The sequence below is a fragment of the Bradysia coprophila genome, unplaced genomic scaffold (genome assembly GCF_014529535.1).
Source record: "Bradysia coprophila strain Holo2 unplaced genomic scaffold, BU_Bcop_v1 contig_232, whole genome shotgun sequence".
Lineage (NCBI taxonomy): Eukaryota > Metazoa > Arthropoda > Insecta > Diptera > Sciaridae > Bradysia > Bradysia coprophila.
The window spans coordinates 1,599,169-1,611,309 of record NW_023503493.1 but is presented as its reverse complement, the minus strand read 5'-3'; the positions used below and the strand labels follow the sequence as shown (position 1 = coordinate 1,611,309).

Here is a 12,141-nt window from a genome sequence, read left to right as displayed (position 1 = left end):
CATTGGATCCATCAACCACATGCCCGGACACAGTTTTCGATGATATACGTTTTCCACACACAGGCTATCGCGGTCCTTAAAATTTGCAAAATTCGATACGCCCTATTACGCAAGTACCTGCACTATTTCCCCACATTCAAACGATCATAATTCACCACACATTCTATCAATTCCTTGGAAATCGTTAGCGCTACACCGAAATAAACTTGACGCTGCACTCTAAATTCACCCGAAACTTGGGTTCCACATTTTTTGTGATCAGCTGAAGATTGACATAACCTTCAGTGTTGGGATACTTTGGCATCATGGCTACTAACATTAATCGTGTCATTTGTCTTCAGCGTTCATCCAAGGCTGTAAACTTTAATGAAGATCACTCAGATTTTATGATTCATGCGGTGGTCAACTGAAAATTCACCGCCACGTCACGAGATGCGGGAAAAACCGAAAAAGTAGGAAAACAAAATAAAACAAAATCTTTGCTCCGGGTCTCAAAACAGTTAGTGTATATGCCTGTTTCCCGTCGGAAAACAGGGGAAACGGGGCAATACGCCGACTGTTTTGAGACCCAACATACAATTTTATTGACTTTACGTTGTTTACCTCTGTTTTGCGTGCACACCAAACTTTCTAGCGTAATCACGTTGTCGCGACTCAATGGGAAGTGCTTCAAAACAGCGAAGAAACTTTGATGTCAAGCTCCCGTAACAATGTTTTTCCAGCATTTCTCTGGAATCTCCCGCATCCCCCGACAAATTCGATTTTGGTGAATTGTGTCACGGGAAGTGGTGTGTTCCCGCGTATCTAATAAAAATGGCGATCTGCGTGACCTCACCGGAAATTTACAGTCTTCATCACTCTCTCACTCTCTGATTCATTTATTTTTTGATTATTCATAAAGAATATTTACATCACTCTCATATCCAGCACGTCACTCCCTCAACATCTCTCTCTCTCTATCTCTCTCTGTCTGCATTTATGTACATCAACAAAATAAGTAACTCAAAACGAAGAATAAGAAGAAAACAAAACTAACAAAAAAAGCGCGAGCGCTGATATCATCTTTCAACTATTTACATATCTCTACATAGGAAAACAAAAGTCGGTTGTCCGGTTGGGTCGCTCTACAGTAAAATATTTGTAAAAAAAAAATTCTTCGAAAAAACAACGGAACTCCAACGAAACGTAATCCGACTGTCTAGACCCATTCAGCCGTGTGCTATGATTTCTTTGGTGCCAAAAGTGGTGTCCGTTCAACAGCCACCGATGACGATGTGCCCGGTTGATTGAAACCCACGATATCCGTCGACAACATACCCATCGAAGCGGTCTGATGCGGCTGTTGCCACGATTGGCCATGCTCCGATCGAACCGTACCCGTTCGACGCTTGATCTGTCTGTGGTGCAATTCGTGCAAATACAGCGTGCTCAAGCACATATCCGTTGCGGTGAATTCCGGTGCGACGGTATTGTCGACATGACCACCACCGCAAATGCTGTACAACAAACCGTCTTGTGATGCTTGCGGCGGTCCTTCACGTCGACTCATACCACCGATCATACTCATGCCCATGCTTGCGCCGAGTACACTCTGTGTGGTTCGTTCGTAATTGGCCGGACGAGCATTCGGCGGTTCGGCATCGTCTTCATTGATGTTAGCCAAATGGTAGCTGCGATGCGACGACAGATCAATGGGATCCGTCGGTAGATTGGTTGTCGGTGAAAACGGATTGCGATTGTCGCCGTAGTGCGATTGTAGACCGGAAAAGACCATTTGATTCGGACCGAGCAGTTTCTGGGCTTGCATTATTGACTGGACGATCGACGAGTACTGTCGACATGATTGAGCGTGAAAGGAAATAGTTTACCGGAGACAAGCGATATCGAGACTCACCTCTCTTCCCATACTTCCGACGGAAAACAGACTCTGTTCCATTGCTGTATTCGTTCCGATTCTAGTGCGATCAATGTCATGCATAGCATGCCGTTTGATGCTGTGCACAAATTGTTTAGCCTCGTTCGGCATCTTCCAACCGGGATTGGTTAGTGTGAAATGGACCAGTGACTGTAATGGAAGCGAAAAAATTTAGTGCTCACGCGCCCCAACAACTAATCATCGCATAAACGAAACCAACCAGTTCAGTTTTGCCAAATTCGCCTTGGGTGTACTGATTCGTTTCACACAGCGGTGTCAACACTTCCGGCATTTCGACTTCCGTACTGTGCGTCGGCTGCCAGTCTCTGTTTCCGTGCTTTCGAACGTCCATCTAACAAGAACAGCAATGACAATACAAACCAATCTACTCTCGAACCTCATCAACCTTACTTGAGCAAACGAGCACACATCTCCGACGCCGATTACCGATACGGTAAAATTCCGGAAGAAATCCACGATGTCGAGCGATCGTGGCCGCAGGTAAAACATCAATATGAATGGTGTCGTTAGCGGACTAAGCAGCTCGTTGAGTAAGTACATGGCACGGAACTGGAAAAAGTGACCAAATTGGTCGCGTACCTGACTCGTGTGTGCTTGTCCTCGCCACGTGACGGGAAGATAATGTGTGTGTGCCAACACGGCGGTCATCAGCTGTTCCGGACACCAGATCATATTCTCGTCGGGAATAAAGATTCTGCGGCGAACGAACGAACGTTAGCATCGACTTTCGATCATTCGATTCGAAAATAATTTTTACCTGGCGAATATAACCGAGATTCCGAGCAATGTCATCAACATTAACACACGTTCGACCTGTACAACATCCTCGTCGTAGATGGCCAGCAGCATTAAAATTGCCAGAGGTCCGCCACCCATAAAAATTATGTTCCTGAAGCGGACAAGAATTAGAATTTGCCGACGAAACGTTCCGTTGGATCTTACTTGGCGATCACGGCCATTATTGGGGACGAGAATGAACTCATGTATTTCACGGCGGGTCGATAGGCTCTATTCAGTCTTGCATGTAATTCGTGATCTAATTCGTTGAAGTGTCGCATGTACAACATGCCGTATTGCGACCAGCATCTCGTCCCTAACGTGCCCGGTTCTCTTTTGATCAACTGAAGTGGGAAACAAACAAACAAAAAATGATTAGACTTTCCAATGCAGTCGATGCACCCGATGCAGTCGATGCACCCGATGCAGTCGATGCACCCGATGCAGTCGATGCACCCGATGCAGTCGACGCACCCGATGCAGTCGATGCACCCGATGCAGTCGATGCACCCGATGCATCCGATGCACCCGATGCACCCAGCGAATCAACTACGTCTCTTACATCCGCATAACTGAAGAAGAAAACCATCAACGACCACAGGAACACCAATGGTGACAGCAGTAAATTGCCGAATGCCACCCAAAAGATCTGTCGTGACAATTTCTGTGCCAATTCGTTGCGCTTGTTCGATCGCTTGAACTCCTCCTTCAAATGCCAATTGTTTTCGAATGGCGCCCACGGACCACGGAACAAAATCATTTCGATGTTGTAGCGTAGGCCACGACTAAAGCACACCGATTCGCCGATGATGGGTGGACAGATTTTCGATGGCAGCAGATTTTTGTTCATCAGTGCGACCATGTAGTTTTTGAATCTGTGGAACGGACGGGACAGATTAGTCGAATGTAGTGTTCAGTGGCAATAAAATGAATGAAATTCGCAGACAGGCTCCCGATCTACCAGTAATCCCTTTGAATTACTTTCAACGGATGATAAGACTGAATCATTTCGCAGAACGAAAAAAACAGTTTTACGAACGAGAAATGCGCCGTTAACTCATGCGTACACTGATAACAGGTTAGCCACCTCGTCAAGGACAGTTTGTTAAAATACGGAAGCGCCGAGTGATTTTCTTTGTGTCCGATTTCATTCATCCACACGACGACTAAACAAAACTCACCGCAAAATTCTGTGATAAATGTCCAATTCGGTCAACTGTGCCTTGTGAATGCACATTTGCTGTTCGGATTGCACTTCGCGGATTTTCTGTTGCACCTCGTGCCAAGTCAAATTGTCGATCTCCGACTGAGCCCGGGAAAATTCAAATGGAAAAATCGTTAGACAACCGAGGTCGCTGGGGAACCGGACGCAACACTTACATCGTCAATTTTCAGCGCCGAGTTGTAAAACTTTTTGATGTCGTAGTATTGCAGCGCATGATAAATCACTTTGATCGTCCGAAATTGCCAGAACAGCATCGCTATGAACAGTATGATCCATGACGTTGCCGTTATCGACGATATACATTCGCCAACCGGATACATGACATCGTCAAGAGTGACTTTGGTCTTGTTATGCGCTAATGGGACTTCGCTGAAAGAGGAGATGAAAGTCAAAAAAAAAATCTCTCGTTTTGTGGTCGGGCCGGAACCTACCGGAACAAATACGGATAGTTGACGCCGTGGATGAGATACGTGACGAACACAACGACAAAAACGAATTGTCCCAGTTCGAGAATCTCTTGCAGCATCATCACATAGAAACCGTGCTTCTGATGGTAGTTGTACATGCGCGTGAAAAACGAGTCCAAATCTTCGATGTGATTCCATCGAGCTGTGGAAATGTCAAAAAAAAAATTTTAACAAATTTTCAACTGACGAATCAGAGCTCACGTGTGCAAAGAATGTGTATCCTTGGCATCCAGGACACCGGGAATTTTTTTGGCCGAAAGACTGGGAAGTCGGTTAATGACCATAGATCGAGAAATGACCAGCAGTCGGGAAATGACAAGAAATCTGGAAAAGACCAGAGATCGAGAAATGACCAGCAGTCGGGAAATGACAAGAAATCTGGAACAGACCAGAGATCGAGAAATGACCAGAGATCGAGAAATGACCAGCAGTCGGGAAATGACCAGCAGTCGGGAAATGACAAGAAATCTGGAAATGACCAGAAATCTGGAAATGACCAGAAATCTGGAAATGACCAGAGATCGAGAAATGACCAGCAGTCGGGAAATGACAAGAAATCTGGAACAGACCAGAGATCGAGAAATGACCAGAGATCGAGAAATGACCAGCAGTCGGGAAATGACCAGCAGTCGGGAAATGATCAGCAGTCGGGAAATGACCAGAGATCGAGAAATGACAAGAAATCTGAAAATGACCAGCAGTCGGGAAATGACCAGCAGTCGGGAAATGACCAGAGATCAAGAAATGACCAGCAGTCGGGAAATGACAAGAAATCTGGAAAAGACCAGAGATCGAGAAATGACCAGAGATCGAGAAATGACCAGAGATCGAGAAATGACCAGAGATCGAGAAATGGCCAGCAGTCGAGAAATGACCAGCAGTCTGGAAATGATCAGCAGTCGGGAAATGACCAGAGATCGAGAAATGACCAGAAGTCGGGAAATGACCAGAGATCGAAAAATGACGAGCAGTCGGGAAATGACAAGAAATCTGGAAATGACCAGAGATCGAGAAATGACCAGCAGTCGGGAGATGACAAGAAATCAGGAAAAGAGCAGGGATCGAGAAATGACCAGAGATCGGGAAATGACAAGAAATCTGGAAATGACAAGAAATCTGGAAATGACCAGCAGTAGGGAAATGACCATAGATCGAGAAATGACCATAGATCGAGAAATGGCCAGCAGTCGGGAAATGACCAGAGATCAAGAAATGACCAGAAATCATGGACAAATGACCGTAAATCGGGCAATGGCCAAAAGCCAGTAGGAAGAAAACATCATTTGCACACGCTACAGACCCATTCAAATCATCACGTACATTTACTAGTGTCCGGCACGACATGAAGCAAAATGCCACTATTATGCGGAGCATCGTCATTGTCGCTGTCCATGCCCAGTTCGTCATCCTGAATCGTTGCTTCCGCATGCTGTCTGGTGAATGGATTGCTTTCGTTCGTTACCGAGCTGTATCTAACATCGGGATTTGCCATATCGGTGTATCGAATGCGGACGAGTACACAATCGACATCCAACAAGTCGCGGAACGGAGAATTGTATTTCGGTTGTTTACAGTCGCATACACTGTTGTTGTTTAGCCAATAAAGAGCACGAACAACAGAAATGACATAAAAAGTGACAAAGGAAATATTCGGAGCATTAGAGCTGAGCGAAGCACGCACTTACGATTTGAAAAACAACAACAACAACAAAAAAGCAAATTACCTTGAACGACGACTGATTTGATTCTATACACATTGGTGCGTTTGGCGTATGGTTGTAATAGTAGAAATGAAATAAAAAAATCGCCGCAAAAATTGATATATCAGGAACACCAACACACCATCGAACAGCTCAACGAATGTCTCCTCCAAATCCACTGATAGCACCACAAATAAAAAAAAAGTTAATTTTCGATCGCACAAAGTTATTTACTAAAAGTACGAAAAAAGACTTAAAAACAACAAACAACAATCAGCCACACAGATGACCTGTGAAATTCGTACAAATGAACACAATGTCACAATATCACTATGCATATACCACACAACACACTTTATATTTTTCACACTGAGACCATTACACAGCTGTTCGTTCGTTCGTTTTTTTTTATTCATATACCTTGGACTGATGAAAACAAAGAGAAGATCGCAGTTTATATTTATATGGAAAAAACGTCACAGAAATAGTAATTCTAAATCAAAACGCGTAATTTACACGCGATCGTTGCTCTCGACACTTAAGATAGATGAAAATGACGTTGCACTTAAATTAACTTGGATCGATTGGATTGCACTATTCTAATGGAATTGCGTTCGATCTGAATGAAACATTAACAAAAAAAATGATAAACAGAAATTTCTGTGTGAGCCATTTTTATGCTCTCTCTTGACAGATGTGTGACACTTCGAACGGTAACGAGTGGTTCGATTTTTTTTTCGTTCGTTTTTGTTAGGTTGAATTTCCTTGGACACACTGTGTAATACCGATACCACTGAAGTATATTTTTGAAACGGTAGCGGTAACCTTAACGGTTTATAAACATCTATCGTTTTGATGGGAAATTGATTAAAATCTGATTCAATTTGTCGAAAAAGTAGTTATCCCGACAACAATCTGTACGAGAAAAGTGTGACGCAGTCTTTGTAGTACAATTTCTAAAATGAATGATATCGCTAGAGTTGACGCTTTCAGCTTCGTTACGCAAAAATTAAATTTTACACCCAATTAGTTGGCTTAGTATTCCTCATCATCTGCCAAATAATTTTTAGCAAAAAAAATTTCACAAGTTCACTTGCTAAGTGACAGTTGTTCAGGAACAGACCTACAAGAAAATTTATCTGCCACATGCGTCGCAGATTTTTTTGGTCAAATTTTTGTTGCTTTCAGTCAATTTCTTTTTTATTATTTGGCAGATGATGAGAAAAACTCAGCCAGCTTGTTTGAACTATTTGGGTGCACAATTTAATTTTTGCGTAACGAAGCTGAAAGCGTCAACTCTAGCGATATCATTCATTTTAGAAATTGTACTACAAAGACTGCGTCACACTTTTCTCGTAGAGATTTTTGTAATGATATCACTCGCTTTAGAAGTTTCGGGCTCTTAACCTGAAATTTAGGCCGCGCTCTATTCATCAAAATGATACCAGAGTAAAGATCTATCGATGTTGCCAATAAAAATTTTTTGGTGCAAATTTAGGCAGCCATTTTGAACCTTTTCCTCGCCTCGGCGACCCCACGTTCTATTCATCAAAATGATCGCCACAGCTTTCCCTACTACTTTGCCGAAGAAAGTAAGACTATCTGCCACCATTCAAGAGATAAATCTAAAACCCCAATTGACCCACCCATTTCCAACTTTCGACATTTTTCACATATGCCCCTCTGTTCTACTCGTAAAACTCTGAGACTTTGCCGAAGAAAGTAACTATCTAATCTCTCATAACCCAAAAAATATTAGTCCTTTCCTCCTACGCTCGAGTAGCTCAGGTACCCCAGACCCATTTTCTGTGTTGTGTATTGAGATGCAACCTAACAAAGTGAATTCTACTCGATTTTACTTGTATCCAACGTTATGAAAATTATCACCCGAAAGTAAGGATCCGCGTGTTTTTGCTGATCTGCGGTACCTTCAGTGTTTATACTTTGAAAAATTGGGCACTCTGACCACTCTCGCTCAACCGGATCAGCACCGATTTTTCTAATTATTTTTTGTTCGATTCGTGTAGCGATTGGCTGACTATTTTCCTAGATAGCCCGTCGATAGATAGATAGACAGATAGCTAGAAACATACAGAGTAAGTGACCAATTTCAAAACGATGTATCTCCGGTACCTACATAGCCGAGTGATAGCTCGTTGTGCTCGTATTTGAAGCGAGAATTTGATAGAATACGTGGTTATATAGACCAAAGGGTAGAAACTAAATTTTGTTCCTTTTTTTGGGGTTAGACTGCGTCAAGTTCTCCGCTATCGCTCCGGACATGATTTGTTTACCAAGCCGTAATTTCGCTCGAGTTTTCCAAAAAAATTTAGGAACTAAGGAACATGCGTGCATTTTTTACGTTTTTCTCCACGAAACGAAAACATCGATTCGCCCGTCGCCATACAATTTTCGAAAACATAAACGAAGTAACAGTTCGAATGAGAAAAGTTCTATTTTCTCCCCACGGAAGAGAAAGTGCTACAGTTTTCTCACTAGAATTGTATTTTTTTACGTATTTTACGCATTTACGTAATCTGTGGTGGACGGTAGATTGTAGGCAATTTCGAGAGTTGCAGCCCGAACGAAGTGAGGCAAAACACAAATTCGGAAATTTTGATTATCTACCGAAAACCTAGTCAAATAAATCCACCAACATTAAAGGCCGAAAACACGGCCAATTTTGCAGTGATTGATGGAAAAAAGTGCAATGCCCCCTACTATAAATTGATTGACAATCATAAAGAATGCTTCCCTTGAATGCTTGTTGATTTTCGTTAAATATTCAAATTTTGACGCATCTGCAAGTGAGTCATTCATAATAACGCGGAAACGATTTCTTAATTGTTCCCAAACACCATAATCAATAGCAGATTGTTTTGCAAAAGTAATTAACAATTAAATCATTCGCATGAATCACTCATAAATAGAAAGAAAATGTTACGCTTACCCCTTTATAACACCATCGAAGAAAGAAAAAACTACATTTGGTCATATACTCAAATGATGAATCACGTTACAAATCAGGTACAAACGAACAGTCAAGAACAGTTTATGTGTAACACTAACCCTGGACGACAACTTTCTACTGAAACGACAGATAAAACAAAAATGGTTTTATGCTTCGAACGAGGCTTCGAACATCTCTTTGCCAAAAACCAGTTTTCTCTCGAGCAGGCAACGAAGGGTGTAATTCTCTTATCATTACCATGACACATATGGACCCGCAGTTAGAACCAGGGTTGTATTATTATTCAGGATGTTTGTTTTAGCAACATCATCGATTCAAGTAGGCATTAGTGCTTATAATGCGTGTTGATTGGGCATGGTCGATAATACATTCGATTATCGATATTTTCAAAAAATCAATATCAATCGAATGTTTTATCGATAATCGACTGATAAATCGATAAATATTGACTGATAGTTCAATTATCAGTCGATATTTGTCGTTTGTCGATAAAACATTCGGTTGTATCGATTATTTGGAAATTTCATCATCGGTTGATACCTTTGATACCTTTGAACAGGCTACTGGCAAATAGCTAAATGCAGTGGAAGCTATAGCTCAAATGTAATTTTTGGATTTTTTTTTTGGTGAGTTAACAAATCAGCCAAAAATGATGAATTTCCGAGTAAAATCGTCAAAATGCGAAGAAACGGCAGAAAGACAGATTTTCCATTCTGACTTTGCCGATGTTTCTTGGCGATTTCTTAGGTAAATTCACGTGATTTTACTTGCGATTATCGTCACCCTTTTGTTGTCATGTTGATAGTGACAAGAAACCAATAAGCTGAGTGATTTCAATTTTCTAACTCTCGTTTTAATATTATGGGCTGATGTTCCAAGCCTAGGAAACCTAGGATGTTCAAAAAACGATAATTGTGTTCTTTGTGCCCTATACGCCGTCAGGGACTATACCGACTATACACAAATTACGTTCGTACGTACGTTCAAATATGACAATTAGAATAAAAGAAATTCGATACGTACGTCGCTGTGTGTACGAACGCTAAGAACACTCCCAATTTTCTATGATTTTTTGCGTAATTTTTTTTGAATGCATATGTAATTTGTGTGGCTTCAAGCAAAGGTGCTATTAATGACAGCTGTCAAATGGAATACTATTTGTATGAAATTTTATTACCACTCTTTTTACAGTGTAAAATTTTGTATGGAGCAGGAGCACTGTCAAGTTTCAGTACCCTATTTAGAGTACAACTTTTGCTTGAAGTGCGGTGGTGTAGCCCTAGCCCATCCACTGAGTATTTACACAACTCTACCGTACAACACATAAGAACCTTAGAGAGACGAATTTGTGAGAGAATTTCATGTATTTTCTCTCACAAATTCGCATCTCTAAGATTTGGAACTTGAGGTACAAGATTCAAAAGATCAGTTTTTGTGTGAAACTAGTTGATCCCAGCCGGAGCCGAGGGTAACTAATACACTGAAAAGTAACTTAACCATTAACTATTTTACTTAACGTTTGTTTTACGTTTGTAAATATGAAGCATTCACCACCTTGTCAAAGTGGTAGTTTTTGTCACTAGATTCATCATGTCCGGAGCGTTAGCGGAGGACTTGACGCAGTCTAACTTCCAAAAAAAGAACGAATAAATTTTTTTGAGACGCGGCAACTATATATAGGCGAGAATTTAAGTTTCTTTCCTTTGGCCTGTATCACCACAAATCCTATTCTATCTTATTCGCGCTTCAAATACGAGCAAAACGAGCTATCACTCGACTATGTAACTTTAAAATTGCCGGAGATACATCGTTTTGAAGTTGGTCATTTTGATAGAAAATGCACCAAATTAACGTTTTCCAAACAATCAAAATCTTTCAATTTACTCTGTATGTTTCTATCTATCTATCTATCGACGGACGATCTCGGAAACTAGTCAGCCAATCTCCATGAAATTTTGCAGGAACCTCAGGGTGGACATAAAAATGAAAATGTGATACGCCATTACCCCAGGAAAAACCAGAATTTTGTTTTATTGGCCTCGAAGTGGTTTCTGAGTGTGGTTTTCGAGGGTCGGGAACGTGTTTTCGGCTGTAGCTTAGCTGTATTGATACCTACAGAGGCGTGCGACCCATCAAATGAAAGGTATTCGTAACGCGATTCGAACAAAAAAATAATTAAAAAAATCGGGGCAGATTCGTTTGAGCTAGAGTGATTAGAGTGACCAAATTTTGAGCTACTCGAGCGTAGGATGAAAGGACTAATATTTTTTTGGGTTATGAGAGATAGAGAATTACTTTCTTCGGCAAAGTCTCAGAGTTTTACGAGTAGAACAGAGGGGCATATGTGAAAAATGTCGAAAGTTGGAAATGGGTGGGTCAATTGGGGTTTTGGAGATACACCCAATTTTAGTTCAAACAAGCTGGCTTAGGTTTTCTCATCATCTGCCAAATAATTTTTACAAAAAAAAAATAGACTGGTAACAACTAAAATTTTACCAAAAAAATCTGCGTCTATTATACTATTATGAACGAACTATTCTATGAACGATCAAGTAGACTGCACTTATGTACGCTTCAAAAATTGGAGATTCGATATTTTTAACATTGCGAATTGGCAACGGACACATTAGAATGTCATTTGAGTGAGTGTTACATATAAAGCGAATGAGGGAACGATCATTTTGTACAGCCGCGGATTTGAACACGGGACCTCTCGATTATGAGTCGAGAGCTCTAGCACCAAAGCCACGGGTTCAGACAAAAATGATATTTACTTCGAACGCTTTTATGTTGTGTAGCCATACTAGATTGAATGTGTAGTGTAGTGTATGTGTGTATGTGTATGTGTGTGTATGTGTAGAGTGGTCAGAGTGAGCAAATTTTGAGCTGCTCGAGCGTCGGAGGAAAGGAGTAACATTTTTTGGCTTATGAGAGATAGAGAGATACTTTCTTCGGCAAAGTCTCAGAGTCTTACGAGTTGAACGTCGTGGCATATGTGAAAAATGTCAAAAGTTAGAAATGGGTGGGTCAATTAGGGTTTTAGAGGTGTTTTTTGAATGGTGACA

General features: G+C 41.3%; 2 protein-coding genes and 1 long non-coding RNA gene across 8 annotated transcripts; 1 reads left to right on the top strand and 2 right to left on the bottom strand.

Moving 5' to 3' along the window:
* Window positions 1-1,029: 1,029 nt before the first annotated feature.
* On the bottom strand, window positions 1,030-6,825 carry LOC119075778 (autophagy-related protein 9A). 6 transcript variants are annotated; one of them, XM_037182335.1, is made up of 13 exons: window positions 6,526-6,825; window positions 6,130-6,283; window positions 5,726-5,988; window positions 4,370-4,547; window positions 4,094-4,307; window positions 3,895-4,019; window positions 3,276-3,588; window positions 2,879-3,057; window positions 2,694-2,825; window positions 2,327-2,630; window positions 2,136-2,267; window positions 1,895-2,065; window positions 1,030-1,831 (listed from the first exon to the last, which is right to left on the bottom strand). In XM_037182335.1, the coding sequence occupies exons 3-13, from the start codon at window positions 5,895-5,897 to the stop codon at window positions 1,220-1,222; spliced, it is 2,532 nt and encodes an 843-aa protein (XP_037038230.1). In that variant the 5' UTR covers window positions 5,898-5,988; window positions 6,130-6,283; window positions 6,526-6,825; the 3' UTR covers window positions 1,030-1,219. The 6 variants fall into 6 exon arrangements, with proteins under 6 accessions (XP_037038230.1, XP_037038228.1, XP_037038229.1 ...); XM_037182333.1 differs by having other exon boundaries at window positions 6,130-6,395; window positions 6,460-6,803; XM_037182334.1 differs by having other exon boundaries at window positions 6,130-6,395; window positions 6,526-6,803.
* Window positions 4,590-6,417, top strand: LOC119075805 (protein PIF-like). Its single transcript, XM_037182371.1, has one exon. It carries the CDS (start codon window positions 4,618-4,620, stop codon window positions 5,539-5,541), a length of 924 nt encoding a protein of 307 aa, XP_037038266.1. The 5' UTR covers window positions 4,590-4,617; the 3' UTR covers window positions 5,542-6,417.
* A 2,404-nt stretch (window positions 6,826-9,229) lies between the features above and the next one.
* LOC119075837 lies at window positions 9,230-12,081 on the bottom strand. Its single transcript, XR_005087478.1, has 3 exons — window positions 11,764-12,081; window positions 10,028-10,030; window positions 9,230-9,239 (listed from the first exon to the last, which is right to left on the bottom strand). It is a non-coding gene; the product is annotated as an uncharacterized LOC119075837 (long non-coding RNA).
* Between the last annotated feature and the right edge of the window lie 60 nt (window positions 12,082-12,141).